General features: G+C 33.6%; 1 protein-coding gene across 4 annotated transcripts in view; it reads right to left on the bottom strand.

Moving 5' to 3' along the window:
- LOC117323500 (sodium/calcium exchanger 2-like) overlaps positions 1–22285 on the bottom strand; it is a 69905-nt gene that overhangs the window by 46668 nt on the left and 952 nt on the right. For all 4 annotated transcript variants that reach the window (XM_033878755.1, XM_033878759.1, XM_033878758.1 and 1 more), the window contains exon 2: positions 14633–16446. In XM_033878755.1, coding sequence (XP_033734646.1) covers positions 14633–16395 — 1763 coding nt within the window. In that variant the 5' untranslated portion in view covers positions 16396–16446. The remainder of the gene's footprint in view (positions 1–14632; positions 16447–22285) is intronic.

Raw genomic sequence — 22285 nt, forward strand, 5'->3', positions numbered from 1 at the left:
CATTAATAGATGAGCTTGATAGAATAATCTCCAGGAAATTATTTGAATCATGAATAAAAGGGTATTACAATATACACAAAAGCCAATTGTCCTTTCTTACAAAGAAACAATCGGGAATATATGCATTCTTGGATTTCAAAGGAAATGGATTGGATGTTTGAGCAAGCAAGATTCAAATTTGCAGATAATTTGTTATACTTTGACCAATATTGAACATCAATAAAACAACACGGAATTGCACTCAACAATTTGCAAGGAACACAGTTATGGTTTCCAGAATCGTTGTTTCCACAAACAAAAGATAGCCCCTCCTTGACCCATTCAATTGTTTGAGAAGATATGTTTAGTGGAAAACTTTGTAAACTAAGAATATTGATCCCATTTTGTGCTTACATGTATGGAAATCAGTTGACAAATTTCCAAGTTTCTGAAAGTCAGTGAAATATATATATTGAGTTTATATACACTGCTCTGTAACCATGCAGTGAACAGCTTGTCTTACATTTGCAAGGTAAACAGTAACATTCATTTCCTACACTGATGATAAAATCTAAACATCTCTTTTTAGATGTTTGCAACTCATAGCTGTCAGTGCTTAAGTTTTGTCTCTTAAGCTTTCACTAGTTTGGTTTAGCTTGGTTTATTTTAACGTCCAATCAACAGCCAGGGTCATTTAAGGATGTGCCAGGTTTTTGGAGGTGGAGGAAAGCAAGAGTACCGGGGGAAAAACCATTGGCCTATATGGTCAGTACCTGAGGCAACTGCCCCACATGGGTTTTTAACTTGCAACCCAGAGGTGGAGGGCTATAGTGGGAAAATGCCAGGACACCTTAATCCCTCAGGCACTGTGGCCCCTATTTCAGGGTAGTGTCACAATCTTCCTGCCTCTTTTAATTTTTGTTAACAATTCTTCAGGACATCTATGAAAATGGATTTTGTTGATTTTGTGAATCATTTGGAAAAATATCAGCTTGAATGAATGTAACCATTTTCTGCTCCATCACTCAAAATTATCAAAAGATCTGTTTTTTCTTTGTACTAAAGAAGCAACAAGGATGAGTTAATTGAATTATCTTTTTCTGATAAAGCATGTGCCTTTTTTGCCTTCAGCCATAAAGATCAAGGCTGTATTGCTCAAGTACTAAAATAGGTAATTAATATATGTTAATTATTCATACAGTGTGACAATATACACTTTGAAACTGTCTCGTTGACTTGTGTATCGCTAATCAGTATTTGTAACCCCTATGTGTTACTCGCATATAAAACAAGACTTTTATGTGTATACACCAATCTATTAGCAGTTTTATGAGTTATCAGTTTTTCTTCAAAGCCAGATTATGGCTTGTATCTTAGCATATAAGTAAATTGATTTATTTACTTTGCTCTACTACAAAATACTGTTTGTGACTTTGATGTTTGTGGAGAGAACATAATATTACCTGGTTAAATATGATACTTTTTCTCCACTACTTTATCTGTGTAGATTGGACAGACCATTTTTATAAAGTAATTAAGAAGAGTTAGACTAAAGTGGCACCTCTTGTATAATAAATGAACGGTGAGATTTCAGGAAAGTTATCATAACAGTGTTCGAAAGTAAAGGTGGTCCGATGGTCCGAGGCTATAGAAAACCTGGTCGGTCTATGTAAAATTTCAAAGTGTTGGCCCCATTGGCTATGAAAAGTTTGAGCCCTGACATACATTACAATTCATGAAAACAACATTCCATTATTTTCTGACAAATGATCATATGAAATCAGAGCTTACAATAGAGTTTTTTTTACCTATAATAGTGAGTTATTACTGGATGATGCAAGCATTTGCGTGACAGTAATATGCTACTTTCAACAATGTTTTAAAAAATTGGTCTATATCGAAAAATGACTTGGGCTATGGGATTTGAATTTTCTGTAGACATATTGTCTAAGGAATTTTCATATATAATTTCATACACTGTCATAATAATGAAGGCAAATTAAAAACTGACATTCCCCTTTGTGGATGTCTTATAAAAGGTTTGAGTGTCCTTATCTCACTTTTAGAAACATAATATATTCTTGTCACTACTGATAGGTGATGCATTTTTGTATTTGTCGTTTCTTCTAATATCAATTCCTTGTCTGGACCACTGTTTGTTCCACAGTATAGGAAACACTTTACTACTTCAGACAAATGTAGCAATGATAATTTCATCAGTATGTATGTTTTTGTACAGTATCCAGCCTCAATCCTACAAAATACAAATGTGATGCAACAGGTGTTACCGCTGGAGGCTTCAGATCTCAAGATTTTAATGATCGTCAATCAATGAAGTTTTTAGTCCCTATGTAACATGTACAGATATCACTTTTGCTGTAAATATTTCATGTTGAATACAAAACTGTGAAAGCACAACATGACAAACGCAAATTGTCTTGGCTATAAATCTAAAATTTCAAAACCTTTCTTGTAAAGGTTGACAGATCAATTTCACTGGTGTTCAGAAATTATGGGTTTTGAATAAAACAAAATGCATCCTAAAATATATAATGCAACAGCCTAGCAATTTCATAAGACCTTGTGGGAAATTCGATATTTCTAAAATAGTTCGTTAATTCACAGAGTAATGAAAGTGTTTCCTGAAAGGTATCATTAGTTGGATTTAATTTAGGATGGAGATGTTCATAATCACAAATTAAAGAAATAACAGAAAAACACATGGAATCCTGGCAATCCTAGGAATTATATTGATTTTTGGCTTAGAAATGAGAACATAATTTGAAAAACAGGTTGTTGTTTTTTCTTCTTAAAATGATGTTATTTAAAAAAAACATAAAACAAAAAAACTGATGAACAAGTTAAATTATTTCCATCTCAAAAATCAATGAGCAGACCAAGCAAAATTTGTCATAGTAGTTCCTATCCAGGGTACCAGTGTAATAATCAATCCTGAAGTAGTCATTCTGTGAATCATCCTTGTACATTTTTCACTACTTTCATTCACAAATTGAAGCCAGATGTTAATGTTCAGTCACTAGACAACCAGATGGCTGTACAGTAGTTCTATTTGTAGATCTTACAGCATGGCATCTACACACACAGTTATAATCAGGTCCCTAATGGTAAGTAGGATCAGGTTTCAAACAATGAAATAGGACAGAAAGTCATATTTAGTGTGTGCAAATGTGTGCTGATGAGCCAGCAAAAAGGGTCTTAAGTACCAATGATACCATTATACAACTATAGCATCAATCAAGATGGGGAGGGGGCCGACAATGCAGTGTGATGGGGATCACATTGACACCACATGGTATACTGTACTCAGGTCGAAGTTGAAGGACATTCTTACAGTGAATGTCATGACTAGCTGGCCATGTACTTGGGATGACATTAACAGCTTGTATCAATTGAAGCTATTTACTACAAATACAACCAGAAAGCCATTTTGGGGGATTCATGTGATGGAGTATTTCAAATAAGATGATGTTTGCAAGCTTCAAGTTAAAACTGACATTTCACATTACACTGACATATAGTGTCATTAAAGTCAAGAAGGTGACAACTTCTTTTTTCATATTAAAACTTACATGTGATCCTTATAAAGGAATGTGTAATATTAACCTGCAGACATTATTTCATTTCAAGATTTAAACTTTTCTGATCTATATTATAATATATAAAAGTGGATTGTACAGATCATCTTCATAGTTCAGGCTTTTGGGAAAAGCTTAAATTTGAGGTAGGATTTCCATTTAGACAGTAAAAGTTATAGCTAGTTTAAGCCCCAATGCAGGCAAGATATTTAAGATTACTTCTTCCTAGTACTATAAATTAAGTCCTGTTGACAACTCCTAATGTAAGAACAAGGTATAGCGATTAAGAGGCTTTCTTGGAGTTATTGAACCTGGTTTGTACCCGGTAGGCGCCTTTGGTGGTAAAGAAATGGAATGAAAGACAGTTTCCCTTGAGGTAGGATGTCCACTAAAGAGCAAGAGGTCACTAGTTTGAACATATCCATGCAGAATATTTTCATGACTCTACCCCCAAATACATATACAATCATACTTTTACACATGCACATGTTTATAATAAAATTGGTATTCATGTTCTTGCATTAAATGTGAGGAATGGAATTTTGTGGAGTGTCAATGAATCAGAGTTAATTTTTGGTATGGCTGTATATATTGTATTTGTAACCAATCATGCACATACCAAGATGTATATGAATTACCAATGTTGACATGAATACAATCTTGTCCGCACACTGCAGGGGAGGTAATACAGCCCCAAAAATCACAGGCTATTGTAATCACAACATTCTGTGTGCTGTCACCCCAGGGCAAAATTCCTGAGGGTGATGTAGGGAAAATTATGCTATTATGTCATATAAATATGTTACTACCTCAGCAAATCTCTGGAAATATCATCCTCACTGTTGTCAAGGGAAACAATTATGCAACCCCCAGTGAGTGGGCACACATGATGGGGAAGGAATCTGCAGCCATAGCTGTTGTACCAAGAGCTTTCCACATTTGTATGCAATGAACACAGTGTACACATTATGTCTCAGGGAGGCCCTCAAAATCAGCATCAGCAACTACACAATAGCTCCAATGCCTGAGTAACTACACAAGCCTATCATTAACACTCAGTAACCCAATCAAACCAACTTGAAAGGCACAGGACAAAAAACCTTAATGTAAAAGATTATACATTACAAACATCTCATGCAGTTGATTGAAAACTTCCATTACATCACCATTCTAGAATTGGAAAGCCAATTCCCATAAAACTAGAAATTTCTCCCTTTAATGAAATTTCACGAAAGTTGTTCAAGAAAATAAATTTGAACCAAAACATGTAAGATTTTTTTTTTGTTTTAGCACTTTCCGGTCTAAGCTTAGAGCCAATACAAATGCATGGACCTGTATGTATCAAGGAAATGTTTATCAATTTAGTTCAACAGATGAAACAGAATTGCACAAGATTATTTCAGCACTACAGAGTGCTATTTAGTATTTGTTTGATGAAATATTATATATTACTTAAAATTTGAATTTCATATACCAACCCAAGTTTACATTATTTGCCATCTGATGGAAATTCTCACAATTTTTGAACTACTAACAAATGTGTATGTATATATATATATGTATTCATTGACGCCTTTGGTGGATGAAAACCTTATAAAGACCTTTAAATATATTACCCCGGATTAGAACCGGTATGTACATAATAGCGTTAATAGTTCAGACCATATTTCTGAATGGATTATTTTTGTATACACTTAATGCTTACATACATGTACAAAGAAAAAAGAGAAAGGGTATGTATCCTTGAGAGTTGAAGTCAACATACATATGTACATGTATTTATTTTGGCTATAGATCAATACGAAAATATTGATGTGTGCTGATATGCGTGACCAACAAAATATGAAGACGTTACAATACAGTGTTGGTATATGTCAGAACTAAATGAAGAATAAGATTAGGAAATGGTTCATTAGTTACTCAAAAAGACTATTCCAGTCACAGCTTTAACAATACCTCAAGGTATAATAAGACCGTCTTAAATGACTTTTCATTAAAATTTAAACAAGACATGTTTATTTTTGCAATGAACCATTATTGAACACAGAAGAAAATTATTTCTACACTGTTGTTAAAATGAGGCAATTGCTGATTATTTTTTTTGCGAATGTGTGCTGAATAGCCCTGTAATCAATGACATGCCTATTTATCTGACCCTGCACAAGGGAATTAGCATATAAATGCTATAAAGTTTTTCTCTCTATTTATTGATCTGTGTTACTGACTTAAAAAAAATTACTGTACACTCAATTTCCAATGAAATCTTTAGATGACACACCAGCTACTTATATTACATATCAACCTGCATTGAATCAAGCAGTGAATGTTTTCATGGCAAGACCAGTACAGTTAACCAACAATTAATGAACACTCGAGATCTGCAGTACCTGTCATATACTAGTTAAATAATTTATAAGTGAAATACTGTAGAGACATTTAACTTATCACAAACTAATAAAATAATCTACAAACCAAACACACTAGGGATATCAGACTTATCAAAAATTACCTAAATAATTTATATCTTACTTTTCTAAATTTCTTACAAAACTTTCATGTAAAACAAACTATAAACAGCAGCAGTTATCTATGATTTATTCTATACAAGTCTGCTGGCTTCATCTGAAGTTATCAAATGTAATAAACCACAACCAGCATGACAGCAATAGTTGACCTAGTCTGTTAAAGACTAATTGCAGGCATCAGAAATTGAAAATCCGATGGGCAATTAATTGGTCAGAATTTCATCTCAAGATGCCAGTTTTAGAGGACTTCAATCGATCATGTTCACCTAACGAGTAGATTTCTGGAAGACATCCATTTCCAGATCTAGCTACTTGTATGTGTTTATATTATTTGAATGTGAAATGTTTAAAGTATACATTGTTAAGAGTTTTATAGACATGTATATTTACTACATTCCAATCAAAATACACAGTTTTATTCAAGACAGGGTACATCAATCTGCTGGTGATATGTGTAAGTAATGTAGCATTGTCTCAAAGTGATAGCAAGTCGAACAGGAATTAATAAGTGAACTTGAACTAATGCATCAATCCACAACAGAACAGGAAACCTGACTGGTTTGCAGCATTGTTAGCTTAGCCAAACAAGATGTTTTAAATTATCAATTACATAATTATCAATTATGTGGTCAATAAGTGTGAAATTTATTATGTATACATTATTTACGTATCTTAATTCAGAAAGTGTATCACAGTACATTGAAATACCAGATTGGTTTCAAATAAAACACTGAGTCTGTCTAACAACACTGATGATACATACATGTATTAAGGAACATTTCAGGATAAGTAGAAAAGGACAGTCTCCCTATAGTATGGACATGTACATCTGGTTTGAGATCCCAACAGTAGATACTAGTCTATCTGGCCTAGCAATATCATAACCCAGTCCACATCCAACACTGCTAGTTTATACGGAAAATCAATCTCCTATCAATCATTGTAAGCCTAGCTATACAACTAGACTTTAACAGCAGTGTCCTATAGAACAGTGACATCAACAAAAACAAATCCCTCTCTTCCATCTACACCCCACAGATATACCATTATACCATCTCAAATAGGGGCAATATGAATCAACTTCAAACTCATCTTTATCTACCCTCCAGTCAAGTTACAACACCAGCAACAAGCTTTAAGTTGGCTTTGTAATTTTGTAAGTCATGCACCAGTGATCACACACCCAAACAAGGAAGCTTCATACATTCAACAAATATTTCATTTTCCTTGGCTTTATTAAAACCTTTATAATACCCATTAATCTTTTTTTTTTCAGAAGTCATGCAATCTCATATCGTTGGATAGTTCTATAATGACTGATTTTACTTTGTAGTGTAAGACGACAATACTGATTTATAATTCAACTGTAAGCACTTGTTGAACAGTACGTGTATTGGGGCTATTATTCTTGGTATTGTTTTACAAATTTGTTTTTCTTTGTTTGTTTTGTGTTCAAACAATACATGTTTACTGCAGCATAAACTGAACTTGAAGGTTTTCAATAGACTTGATCATTAACCCAAATACAATATAAAAATACCCTTACAGCTACAAAGAAATTCAATAGACTTGGAAATTTTGTTTTCAGGCATTACATCTGTTTGTAGTTCATAATAACAACTCCCTGCTGTGTCAATATACCCGGTGTGTAACTATCCTGAACTAAATGCTAGTACAAATGTATAGCAAATACACAACCTTTGAATTTTAAAAGTCAGTTGTGGTTTTCATTATTGTAAATTTGAGAAGAAAACTCATAAACATTATGCTTTAAATACAATTACAACTGTTTGCCTAAACTTAACTTACCAGAGCTGTTATATAGCTACCTGGTATTGAAGGTAATGTGGTTTAGAATATTAATCCTTGATACTATTATTTTTAAATTTTTCTACTTTCTTTAGATGCACTCTTAATAAAAATGTTGAGAAAAGTTTAGAACTGACAATGTATTCCCAACATCATAGCATACAGTTATAAGTTAAAATATAGCTTTAAAATGGCTAAAATCTTAACATTTAAAAAATATATCTCCCACTACAATAACATCTTAACCATATAGGTAATCCATTTAATCATTCACTACTTATATAACTACAAATTGTACTTGGTATACATTTTACTGTAAAACATACTTAAGCACTATAGAGTTAGTGATATTTTAGCATTAAGGTGAATCTTACCTCACACTACAACCTTATCTCAATTAAAATCATAAATTCAACACTCTGGAAATGTATCCTCACCTCCTTGTGAAACTAAAACACTGAGTGAAATTCAAACTCATTATAGTACAATGTCTACTTCTATGTTCACCAAGATGTTTTACAGCAGACAATAGCTAGCCCAGTGGACACAAAACGTTCGGAGAACGTTCGGAAAACGTCCTATTCAGGTCACAACGTCCGGGACTTTCCTACAACGTTGTGAGAACGTTTTATGACAAACGTTAGTGCAGCGTTAGCTTTTGACGTTGTTACAACGTTGTAAGAAGGTTTTAATGCAAACTTTGTGTATTTGATGTTAATTTTAAACGGCTTGCAAGTTTACACAAATGCCAAAGACATACGGAACGAAAACATCAAATTTCATGATAAAGATAAATTTAATTATCTAAATTGCTCGAAATTTTATTTGTCAATAATGAATATGTTTAGATTGGTTTAAAAGCAACCTACGTCGCCTATAATGTGCCCTAATGATATAATATCGATCATTGATCCTTTCCTGATCCAATTTTGCTGTAAGACCTCCTTTTATACAAATAAATGTGATCAAACGAACTTACAAGGTTACGATAACAAATCGGTGTTACCTCCCTTTATGTTGCAATATATATCCACCAGGGGGCAATACAAACATTCACATTCATTTCAAAAACGTTTTTTTTAAACGACTTTAATTTCAGTTTTAACTGCATGAAAATATCATGTTTTGGTTGAAATCGTTGCAATTTTTTTCGGGAAAAGAAATAGATAGAGAGAAGAAAAAAGAGTATTGATATTTGCGCGGTAATTTTAACTTCCGGTTCTTTGTTCTGCAAACACACGTGGGCCGTACACACACACATTTCAATCCGACTGTTGACTTGCTATACTGGATTATGTATTTGCTTTCAAAATAACATAAGGAATCAGCTTTCTTCCCGAATGCAGATCAGTAATTCAAGGTAAGTTCTATATGATTCGTATTTTGTTTATTACACAAATGTATTACACATGCGTTTTGTTAACCGAGCACTTTATGATATATTGCCGAAAAGGTTACGGTATATCAATAATAATTGTTTTGATTGTTTTTCTATTTACAGATTAAATGGTGATAACTGGATGCACCGAGACATCAGATAGGAGTGATGGGAGGAGTGCAAGCACATGGACACATGGAAATAAAGACATTAAAATAATGTTTAAAAAAACTTGAGTTTTTGTTGTACATAATAGGTAACAATAGTTGAAAATAAAATAATACAACGTTGTGACAACGTCTATACAACGTAAATAAAACGTAACTGAGTAACGTTGTGGGAACGTTGTATGAAAACGTTCCCCAAACTTTCATTTGCAACCTTACTACAACCTAAATGCAACGTTGCATCCTGACGTAACTGCAACGTTCTCCAGACGTTGTGTGCCCACTGGGAGCTATCTCGAGTTATACATCACATGCTTTGTTTGATACTCAAATCTCGATGAAATCATTTAAGTTATTTGTAAAGTTAATGTATAGGTAAAAATACTCGCAATAATCTTCATTGGTGAGAACAGATATGCTGATAATACAATAACTTACGTCAATACTTTCACCCCTAGAACCTTTATCTGATAAAGCTAGATAATGTTCCTCTATCTTCCTCAAGCATGACTAAAGGTTACTTGCTAGCATATGCTTCTCATTTTCTGTTTTTTTTATATTCTAGTTTAGGATGGGGTATCTAGATTTAGTACACAAGATGATCTTAGTGTATCAAATAATCACTGGCATAATTACAATTATACACATAATATACTAGTCCATACCAGTCCAGATAGTATACCAAAATGAAATAAGGACAAAACTTTCCAACAATAGATACAAAATGGCCAAAGTTAAATTAAAGTTAATATGTTATTTATTTGACTGACCAAAATAGTTTTTTTAGTCCAGAACATTTTCCAGTGAAACAGACTGCCAAAGTTATTACAAGAGATGTGTATCAATTAATATAATGTTCCAAGTCAGGTACAGCTTGTACTGTAATGGTTACTCAAAACTTGGATGAGAAATACTACAAAACATTGCAGAAACGGTTATTAACTTATAATATTGGATGAAGAATTCTACAAAACAACCATACACTTATTACTTTTAAAATATCAGGAGACTGATTTCAGGTCTCTAAATATATGCAATCTGTGAATTTATCTTAAATGACGAAGTAAAAGTGCATAGAAACAAAAATAAGAAAGCAAAAATCTAATATAGCAAGCCAAAAGGAAGTGTTTATCTGTACAGAAAATACCAGTAACCTGATTATCATAGCTATTTACTGTACACTTGAAAATAGAGATGATGATATCTATTAAAGTGAATAGAAAAACATGTACTGGTACATGCTGGCACATCTGAGAAAGTTAATATACCATAATCACCAACTTCCTCCAGAGAGTCCAAGAGCTAGACAGTGGGGTGAGGTAACAACTGCAAGTCAACCTCTCGAAATCAATTAGGAAGGCCATTCATCATGTGCCATTATGTACTTTTACAAACTAAGAGTTAAGACAAAGTTCAAACAAAATTATTTAAGACATATTGCTTCGCCCATTCAGTTTCTACTTACAAAAGGTCCATGGGGGTTTAAATCTCAACTGATCAAATTTTGTAGCACTTCATTTCAGAAAGCTACTGGCCATGTATATCAGGACTAGATACAGTCTTTAGGTGATAAGGTTCTTCAGAATTACAAGTTTGAGAATTTTTTACCCTCTGAACAAAAATACAGATTAGGAAATGGGTTTTATATGTAATTTATTAAAAGTGGATCTTCAATGATCATTTCATATTCCCACTACTGTTTACCATTTCTGAAACATAAATCATTGTCTTGAGTTATCAAAAATGTTTGTTGTCCTCAATATTTGGTTGATTTGTTTACTGAGTGAAATTCTTTTAATACCAAACGGCCAATATACCACTGTTACCGGAACATTGTAAAGTAAATTTTGTTTCTGAAGACTTCCAGAGGACCAGAGGAAATGATTTGTAATAGATCCGAAATTCATAAAATCTGTACATTTATTAGCCAAATTTGGGACTTTAATTTACTTAGTAGAGGTAGCACACAGCAAAGTGATAACAGAAGGGAGCTTGAAAGAGAGATGAAGGAACTGATATATCATACAATCTTTTCTTTAATTACTTTTTACATTTGATTTTGGGAAAGGATATGACAATCAACAAGTTCCCACACTGGATGTTTTTGTACAAAATACAACATTGCATACTAAATCATATAATTAACAAGGTGGGGATTCAGCAAGAGGCATCAAAACAAGTGAGCCTGATATAACCCAGAACCTTACATTGTATGATAGCTATTTAGAAGTGTTTTCCCTATGTGGTCCTCCTTGCACGAACACTTTTTGGGAATTTCCTACACCCCTGCTCTGTATCTATCATGATTGTCTTACTCATTATACTGTAATTTATTGTGTAAAGGGCAGACTGGTGAGATGATAAACAGGCATGAGTAAACCCTACAGAATGATTTCTTGTGCTTCTTAAACATGACTGTAGGTATCTTATATATAGCTTCATTTCAATATCTCTTGTTGTGAGGAAAGACCACCAGCTGTTGAACAATGTAGAAGAAATGATTCAGTACAATGGAGTTTGTTTGTGTGGTATTAAACCCCTGTAACAGATGGAGATCACTGCCTGTCTCAGACTACCAGATGTTGGCTGGATAACTGAGTATATTGACCAAGACCATGTGATGGTTACGCAAATTTTGTTTTACCTTGTGGTGTTGGTATGATAGATTTTTAGTGAGTTAACGCCACCTATTCAAATTATGATACTTCAATCTTTAAACGACAATTAATCTGATTGGAATGAGGCAAACTCACAGTATCATTTCCCATAATCAATGGTAGATGTCCACAAGATGATCCGAATAATGGTGCATTTCATCTTTTTTTTATATATATATGTTGATAATAAACTAAATGTGGACAAATCGTGATAAGTATCAAATTGTTCACAAAGATCTGTAAATGTTATTTTTCAACTATTTGAGAGACTGGAAATACTGGTATATTTCTAAAAATACTGTGTCGCATTTGAAAAAAAGTTTCTTTATAAATACCTGTAATAAAACATTTTAGCCCTAATGAACTGTATACAGAATTTATGTATACATTTTTTGATAAACAAAACCAGGATTATAACTGTACATGTTGTTATCTTTCACACTCCTATCATGCTGATACTAATTATTATCTGCTGTCAAGATATTATTCAACCAGCTAGTTAGCTTATCCAACTGTGATGAAGTAGATCTCTTCTGTCTGAAACAACATTATATTACACCATAGGTTATACAGGGCAATGAGTGCTGCTTCCTACAGTCATCACGTAATGACGGTACATCGCTAGGACCTCATATCCTTATAGGATGGTGGGAAAAGTCATTGATCGCGATGAACTCCTGACAATCATCAATTACAGCATCTTAACAAGATGGCTGATTCATTATACTGATAGAAAATACCATGAATAGAAAATGTTGATCATTTATCAAGATATTAAAGAAAATTATTTCAGAAGTTTTTTGTCAGCTTGATATACCGGTAATACCTTTTATAAGATATAGGGTCAGATACAAGAATTCTATGGTAACATTTCTTTAAAATCAATATCAAAATACAATTTGTATATGTTAAGAGCTCGAGGCAGGAATCAGTTAACTTTACAATGTGTCATAACTGATAGAACTGATGTTTGTAAAAGGTTAGTGAAAACCAACTTGATTTTGATTAATTTACAGGATTAACACATACTTGTTCTTATAACAAAAGACCAAGGACACTCAATATTGTTATAGAAATATTGACATCACACCAATAAAGAACAAAATCAGAAACAAGAAACACATCGTTTCCACAGTATCTAGTCGTGCCATAATGGCACAGTACAGTATATATAAGCCTAAAGCCAAGATGAACATGCATGATTGTGGAGCTAGAACAAAGTCGACAAAAGCTTAAAATCAATGGCTCATATCAAGGGTTTCCTCTCTGGTGGGCCTTCATTTGTCTTTTAAACATCCAAAAACTTGCAAACCCTTGGCCTTGTCATTCCTCTGGGATTTATGTTAATTGCACTGGTATCGGATAGAGTCTGAATTGCTGCCATTTTCATTGTATTATGCAAGCTCTTATCTACTTTGGTAAAGCTTCATAAAGGAAACTTTTTTTAATAAATTCAACAAATCTCTAAATCCATATCCTTTATACCAGTTTAAACTGCTGATATAAATCATAAAATGTTAAAATGCATTTTACTCTTATCAAAAAATCATACATGTACAAAGACCTTTGATATAGAATAAAAAGGTAAAATAGGTCTGAAACTTTTTAAAACCCAATTAAAAATATTGTAAACTGTAAAGAGCCGTTGCTTTTGAATCAGATATTAAAATTTATTCCTATGTAACATTCAATCTAGGCTTAGTATGTAAAAATCGGAGGATAAAAATCTGGCATTTCAGACCGATGATTATAAGTGTGCCCAATTTTTGCTTTTGCTATTATCAATATATTCAGTAACACAAACTACACAATAAAATGCTTTGTTTGACAATTTAATATTTCAAGTACCGCCCAAAGACTTACAGAAGGAATCAATATTGTGAAACTTGATACATCTGCAAACATATGGTACTGGGAACTTGGTGGAAAATCAATTTTGCCTCAGTAAGATGAAAATCAATTCCTCCCAAAAACAAGATATTCAATTGCACCTATGTACATTTTGTATGTATATATTTGCAAACTGCAAAGAACAGTTTCCCACACTCAATACCAATTATATTCAGCAATAATGTAGGTCTCTTCTACAACATGTACGACTCGTTTACAAAAGCAGACACTTACTCCATGTAAAAGAGATCTTTTTAAAGATTTCATTCAAATACTTCTCATCATGAGCAAGAGTTAAGCCCTATTGTTGCTTGCTATTATGCAAAATATATTACATAATAAGTATTTGAATCGTTCCACCTAGCTATGATAAAAAAAAACTTTTGATAACTTCATAAAGTAATTGATTTCTTAACAATTTAGTCCAAGTTTCTTGTAAAACTGCAATTTAACTGGCTATTGATATTTTTCACATTTCATTTATTTTTTTCTAGATTTTCAACAGAGATCTTATTTAATGAACATGCAAACATCACACAAAGGTTGTTTGAAAATTAGATTTCAATTCATTGGGAGAGAAAATGAAATAGAAATCAACAAAACGCAAATAAAACATGCATCTAGTACTTACTCAGTCTGATCGTTGACAAAGATTATAAATCCGGTGACTGGTTCGTAATCCTTTCCTGCCTTTGCTGATCCATCTACAGTTTTGAAAGGAATCTTCACTGTACCTCTGGCACCAGATGAGCGAGTGACCTTGATGTCAGTCTGCCCAATGGCTTCAGGAACAACAACCATTTTCTCATCGAAGAGGAATATTCCCGGGTGATCATCATCCAAGATCATGACAGTGGCTACGAATGGTGTTCCGAGCTTGACCTTCATTTGGGAAGCACTGCTGTCAAACATACCCTGAGCATCACCTAAGCGGACATTGCTGAGGCGGACATAGAAGTGCTCATCTTCCTCAAAGATTTCATCATCAATGATGCTCACTGGAATCTGCTTGTGGATTTCATGAGGGTAGAAGACAAGGGTTCCTTCAGCATAGTCATAATCTGCACCTCCACTGGCAGAGCCATCCTCAGTTTTATAATCCACATACATGGTCTTGCTGAGGTCACCACCTTCCCTGGTAACTGTCAAAAAGAAAGTTCCGATGTTTTCCATTACAGTGTAGTGACCAGGGTCGAAGAAGACTTTTGTGGTAAACTGGTCACGGACTTCCACTTTCACATCTTCTACGCTTGCCCTCCTATCTATCTTAGCCTTCTTGATCACTTTTCCACCTCCAGTCAGCTTTCTTGTAGCCTGAATACGGTAAAATGCCCTACTTTTTGGTCCTTTGTTGATTGCTTCAAGCTCGGCCATCTCTTCCAAGGTCTTCATGTCGGTGTTTGGATGCTTTTTACGGAGATTACGCATAATGTCCATGTATTCCTTCCTGTGCTGTTCATAAGCCATGAGTTCCTTCACATCAGCAACGTTCCTGATATCCCTGAAGACTACATCATCCACATGGTTCATTTCTGTGTCACCCTCGGCCTGAATTACCACTCCTTTTTGCCTACTTTCCCTGTACTTTTTGGACAAAAATTTGTGTGGCATAAATTTGATGTCTGCAACGTATGCAGTTAGGACAGTTATGGGGAAGAAGACGAAGGTAATTACAGCTTCCCATACTTCTACTACTCCATATGATGAAACAGACAAAATGAAATACATCCATAAGTAAGCAAATATACTCCAACTTGCCGTAATGAAGAATACTCGTAAATGTTTGATGGTACGCTTGTCGCCTGCAGGAATAGAAGACACACAAATGGCTGTAATGACAAATAAGTTAAAAGCAGCACTACCTACAATGGTACTTGGACCTAAGTCTCCAGCTTCAAAATTTTTACCAACAATTTCTATAACAGACAGAAGAATTTCGGGTGCTGATGAACCGAGAGCCATAAGGGTCAAGTTTGATACTGTCTCGTTCCAAACTCGGACATTGACCACATGCGTGCTTCCGTCTGGTCTTCTAATTACAACATCCTTCTCCTTTGAAGTGATGACTTCAATAGCAGACATGAATCTGTCAGCAATGATGGAGACTCCTAAAAACATGTAAATCATAGCTACAAAATAAACAATGGCTCTCGCAGCTTTATCACCAACGCTGAGATTCTTTGTTGGTGTCCACAATGGGAAAAACACACCAGCTTTACATGGTTCAGCTTGCATGGTACATGCTGGTGCTTCTGTGACATTGTCAGGAGCCATTGTTGTCACAGTCTGAGCCTCAGAGAGTGGTAACATGTCCAGTAAGGCCATGGACAGAAAGCCGAGGGCAAGGGGCTTCATTCCCACCGACATGGTGAACCGTTTGTACCAACTATCCATTATGAATTTTTCACAAATTCTGTTATCACAATTTTAGTGTTTCCCTTAGACCTGTAACAAACAAAAAGACAATATTAGACATGAATTCTAAATTTCCACATTGATTAAAATTTAGGTTTAGGTAAAATGACCTGCATTAAAAATAACAATGTCCTTAACTTGGATACCTTAAATGGTTACCGGTACTTTAAATTTTCCATCCATAGCTATTACAATTATTGATTTTATAGTGTCAATGTTGATATGAATAGCATGCAGTTTTTGCTGGCAACACTTGGCTTTATTATAACAAACACTGATATCTTGAACAATTTAATAGAGCTATTTACATGGTTAAGATTGCATGGTGACTTTCAGTTCACAATAAAACAAAATGTTTAACAAACCTCAAGGAATCTTAAATAATCTGTATCAGTGGCAGATGTATAATTCATTACTATGTTGGATATTCATCTCATTCTGAGAAATTTACTACTGCGGTAAGGTACGAGACAAATGTCACTTGATCAACAATTATTGGAAACAAAAGTTCACAGTAAACATGTTTACATTCAATCTATTATACTACCCTGAATGTGATATAGCTATATATAGGTTTTTTTTATGATACACACATCATGATTATCTGATGGAAAATAAGAAGCAGTCGCCAGTGAGGATTTCATTGTTTAGGATGATTCCAATTCTACCGTAAATGTTTATATTTCTGTGCACGCAAAACACATAACTGAATTTTAATTTAGACAGATTAACACAATGATGAATTGGTACACCCACAGCAGATTCTGTCGAAAGCATTATACAGAAATATCAATAACTAATCATAATCTAGAGGAATGTTCTTCGAGCGAAATAAAGGAAATTATAAGATTACTGCTAAAATATTAGATTATTTTATTTACAGTATTTTCTAAAAGGACATTTATAATGCTTATTGGCGAACTACCTGATCAGTGGTAATCAATGCAGTCTAGATGCAAGTCAAAGACGCTTTCACAAGTATAATGAACATACGATGGTTGATTGATATGTTGTGAGCCTCATATTGAAGGAGGTACTCAAGGATGTTCTTTTTAAGTCCTACTATTCTCTGACAATAGGGCCATGTACCCAAGGACTGGTCTCATTTGGTTAGTTTATATCGACGAGGTAGCACTCTAAAGTAAACAAGATAAGCGACTTTTGCAAAATGTACAAAATAGGTAAGGGTTAGGGGTAGGGTGAAAGAGTCTGTCATTGCCATGGCTGCTATTCACGATTGTGGCTTTAAATTGATTGAGCATCCGCCTTGTTCACCTGATCTCGCTCCATCAATTCATCTATTTCCAAAACTGAAAACAGCTATTTCAGGCACCCTAACCCTAACATGCAGTGGAAGACTCTGAACAGCCAAGAAAAGAAGATCTATAAAAGTGGCATTTTGAGGCCCTTAAACATCGCTGGCAAACATGTATAGATACTGAAGGAGATTATGACGAAAAATAATACAATATATCCGGCAAAATTAATCTTTCAATATGAGGCTCACAACTTATCAATCAGCCCTTGTATACTGTATAGTTTGTAATATTTGTGGGTGATTTTAATTTTGCATTTATTAGAATTTAAAAGGTGTGGTTGACTAAAATTAATGTCGGTGAACAAGTTCTGACTGGGATGGTGGGACAACTGCAAAATATCATCCCTATGGATTTACCAAATGTACAGATACGTGTATATATATCGATATAGTATTTACAACAGAAACACAACATGAAAGGTAATCATACATTTCATACATTAATTGCGTGATACTTTCTTTATGACAAGCAAAATGTATTCTAGTACAGTCATCAATATTTGCACCTGTAATTTAAAGCTCCAAGTACTAAACCTTTCAATGGGAGCAGCTCTCTCTGGGACTCAATAACAGAGGTTAATTGGATAGACAGTATTAAATGTACAGAAAAGGTGATGTTGCTCCAATGAAAAAACACCATATCATTTCTAAAATTGAAATATGGATTATGCAGCAGTGCCAACATATCAATTATTAATTCTGAAGAAAATAATAACTTAATTGATATTTCGATTTCTATGTTTTTCAAACAGAAATATTGATGATAATTATTGTACATTATGTATGCTAGGAGTACAAGGGAAAATGGTTTCCCCAGTGGAGATACATACATAAATATATATGTATACATATACTCCAAGCGTTAGCTAGGATGTAGCAAATCCATGTTTTATATAGGTGCACAGCTGGTACATTATACCTTGAAATATATCTGATATCAACACAATATTAAAGTCATATAGCATGACCAATTAATTGTATACAGTGGAACAAAGATAACCATATATTAGTAAGCGTCTTGGATCCGTCTCTCAATTTACAGACACAAGTTTGTATACACCCAAAGGAAAACATTATCATATACTGTATTTGGCAAAAAATGTTCAACAGTTTTGACAAAGTGAAACAATCTGTATATACATATATTTTTTTAAATCTAATGATACTATCAAGCAAATGTATCTACTGTATTCTAATGCAAAAACAAAAAATAGTAAAATAACGGCATAGTTTATTACATATAAAAACCTGTGGACCGATCGATGGTGGGCAAAGATCAGCAACAATAAAGAATCATTCTATCTTTCCAAAGATCTTGGTACCTGATTATGCAAATATCTGAAGTTGTCCATACATGTTTTATAGGAAAAGAAACAACCCCAATATGTTGAGAATCATTTATCAAATCTATAGTAATGAGAAATTATGTCAAAAAGTATACTAAAAACTAACAGGTCCATGCACTTTATATTTAATTTACTAACTACTAGTGAATCAAACTAAATTTGATTAAAAAGTTAAAATCTTTCAAAAATCTTATGTACTTACATATTTTATAGTATAGATATTTCCATTAATTCATAGATAAACCTGTACAGCTTTCTAAACAACAGCGATGGCTGTGACTGTCTTAAGTCATAAATGCAGATTCCAAATGCTTATATATTTCGAATGGACATCAAGATCAATATAGAGGTCTGTAATGGGACCAGTCTTTAAATAGACTTTGAAAATGTTAGCTGGCTTTCATAACATCACCATAACCAAGGTCAAGTATGCAATTCATGAATCAGCGCAATATCTGAATTAAAAGTAGCACGCATTCTAGCATGCCTAGATAATTATATCTATGTTACATTAATTATATTACTATGGCCACAAAAATTGTCAAGGGATGAAACACTGGCTAGATCTAGTATTATGAGGACTGTGAACTAGCTTATAGGTGGAATTTTCTTGCGAAATCTGCGCTATCTGACATAGCAACAATTTCATTTCTAGTACAATTTCCATTGGGCTTTTGATGTTATAGGAATTCTATGTAAAGAGATGGATTTATTTTAAGTACTTACAGTTTCATGCTGATGGGAATAGCTTCTTACCATTGAATATAATTTGCCAAATATATTGATCATTTACCAAAAATAAACTTGATTCCATCTTACAATTGATATTTAGTTTCTTAAGAGGAAAGAAGAAATCTTAATTTAATATGTTTGAACTAAAAACTACACACAAACTTTATGAGCATTGGTCTCTGGTGTATTCATACTGAACTGGCAAACATATACATTTCAGTGATTTCTGTAAGACTAGTCCAGTTCTGAGTGACCATCATTTAAAAAAAAAATTATGATCCATTATACCAGGATTTAGCAGGTTCTTTGATGTGTTAAATCCCATAAGAATCGCACAAGTCCAAGATTTTAGGGGTATGTGTCCCAAAACATCTATCTGCATAATACAAGAAAATATGTACAGTAAATCTTGACTATGATGCCCAGATTCAGCAACACAGTAAGCATTTTCAAAGTCTTCTTTTCTTTCCTTCTCGTCCAACCATTCCATTAAAGCCCCAAGTCTCCCTTAATACTCCAATCAAATCCTTGTAACGCCAAAGTTTTACTGAATGAGTTTGTGGCAATATAACAGGTTTCATTTCAATTACACTGTACTGCTATAAATACAAATCTAACCAGAAAACCGTCTTGTTCAGGTGAATATCAATTTTAACCTTTATATTGAATCTCTCAGGATAAATTCTAATGCTTCATTTTATGGGGAAAAGATAACAAATATTACTTTAAGTAAATACAATATCTTCAAAAATGTACAGAACAAAAATTGAACAGCATCACACATGTGGATCTTTTTTTCTTTACAGAATCACACCATTATGCTCCCCTATACACTAAATACATAATTGTATGTAAAATATAACAGTTTTTATGAGTTGGTTACTGTAGCCTGGCCACTCAACATGTGCAAAATATTCATAGACATAACACACAGAGGAAAGTTAATTACAGTGGCTGCATATGTATCAATAGTACCTACTGGCACCTTTGTTACCATGCCTGCTACCTTCAGTAATTCTTTTACCATGTATCGTAACATAACCTTATCCATAATGCATCAATATAGACATCATAAGGAATTCGAAAAAAAGTACATCAAAACATGACATGTTGAGAATTTTTGATAATTTAAAAACTGCAGATTTATGTAAATTATCTATAAAAAACATAATTATAAGCATCATGCTTGATTATAGCTCCATTAAACAATGATGAAAGTAATTGTTACCATTTGTTACCATCTTCTCAATATCAGGTTCACATGTACTACCATCACCTGTAGAAACATAATCCATTATTCACAGGGTCAAGAAAGACCTGCAATATACCTAGTATGTTAAACCTAGGCAAGTGCCAATCTTTTATGACCAAATTATCCTGTATCTTTAGGTCAGAGTGAGACAGATCTGCTTTTTTTCTCTCTGTTCTAATTAGCTATCTGTGTTGATTGTGCTGGAGATCAAGCTAGACTTTACAGTGAACAGACACTGGATGCAGATCTTGAGCTGTTTTCGAGGCCTTGTTATTTTCATGGTATGATGATATATATCCATAATTCAACATGTGAATAAACATTTCTATTCACTAATCAACACTAAGTATATTACAATCTTGTAAAAACAATATAATACTGTGAGAACATATAGCAATTTTTGACAGTAATAAGCATGCAATGTTGCATGAAATCATATCTGTACCTGCTGCCACAAACACTGTGTACCAGATAGTCAGACAGTATACCATACAAGATTATCTATAAGGCTGGTCCCTCCAGAGGGCTTCTGCTACATATCTAAGTTGTATATACATGAAGCTAGAGAGCCTGGGAGATATGATTGACAGTATATTTAACTTACATAGATCTCTTAGAATTGTCAGATATTGTGTATTACATATATTACAAAAAACTTACCATTCGAGGTGATTTGAAAAAGATAATTAAAACTTGATGACTTGCATGTACTTAGATGTATATGACTGACTACAAAGAACATGCCTGAATTTGACACAGTATCAGACATAATGTTTTTGAATTATTATACACAGATATTTTGATTGAATAACTGTTACGTATTCCATACATTATCTCTAGTGACTTTACTTTTGGTCTTTTGCCAGTTTATGGCTATGAATGTTAAATTGTATGACTGTGCAATTGTTATATATATTAAATGATAATCTATTTATTTCACATTTTGCTCATTGCCCCCCAAAAAATAAAAATAAAACATTCTGTATCCCTATAGCCTTTTGATGCATAGAAATCTAATAGGAATCCTTAGTAATACCAGTTCAAACCCTGAACTTCTACATAACTCTACCCCATACCATAGTAAACTTGTGTTCTCAGCAACATCATGATCAGGATTCTACTGGATAATGGGACCATTTATATACAATCAAACAAGTACAGTTTTGCATAAAAAAAGAAATGTTACAATCATAAATTTAGAATCAGCTGAAGTACACAACA

Source organism: Pecten maximus, chromosome 3 (genome assembly GCF_902652985.1).
Source record: "Pecten maximus chromosome 3, xPecMax1.1, whole genome shotgun sequence".
NCBI lineage: Eukaryota > Metazoa > Mollusca > Bivalvia > Pectinida > Pectinidae > Pecten > Pecten maximus.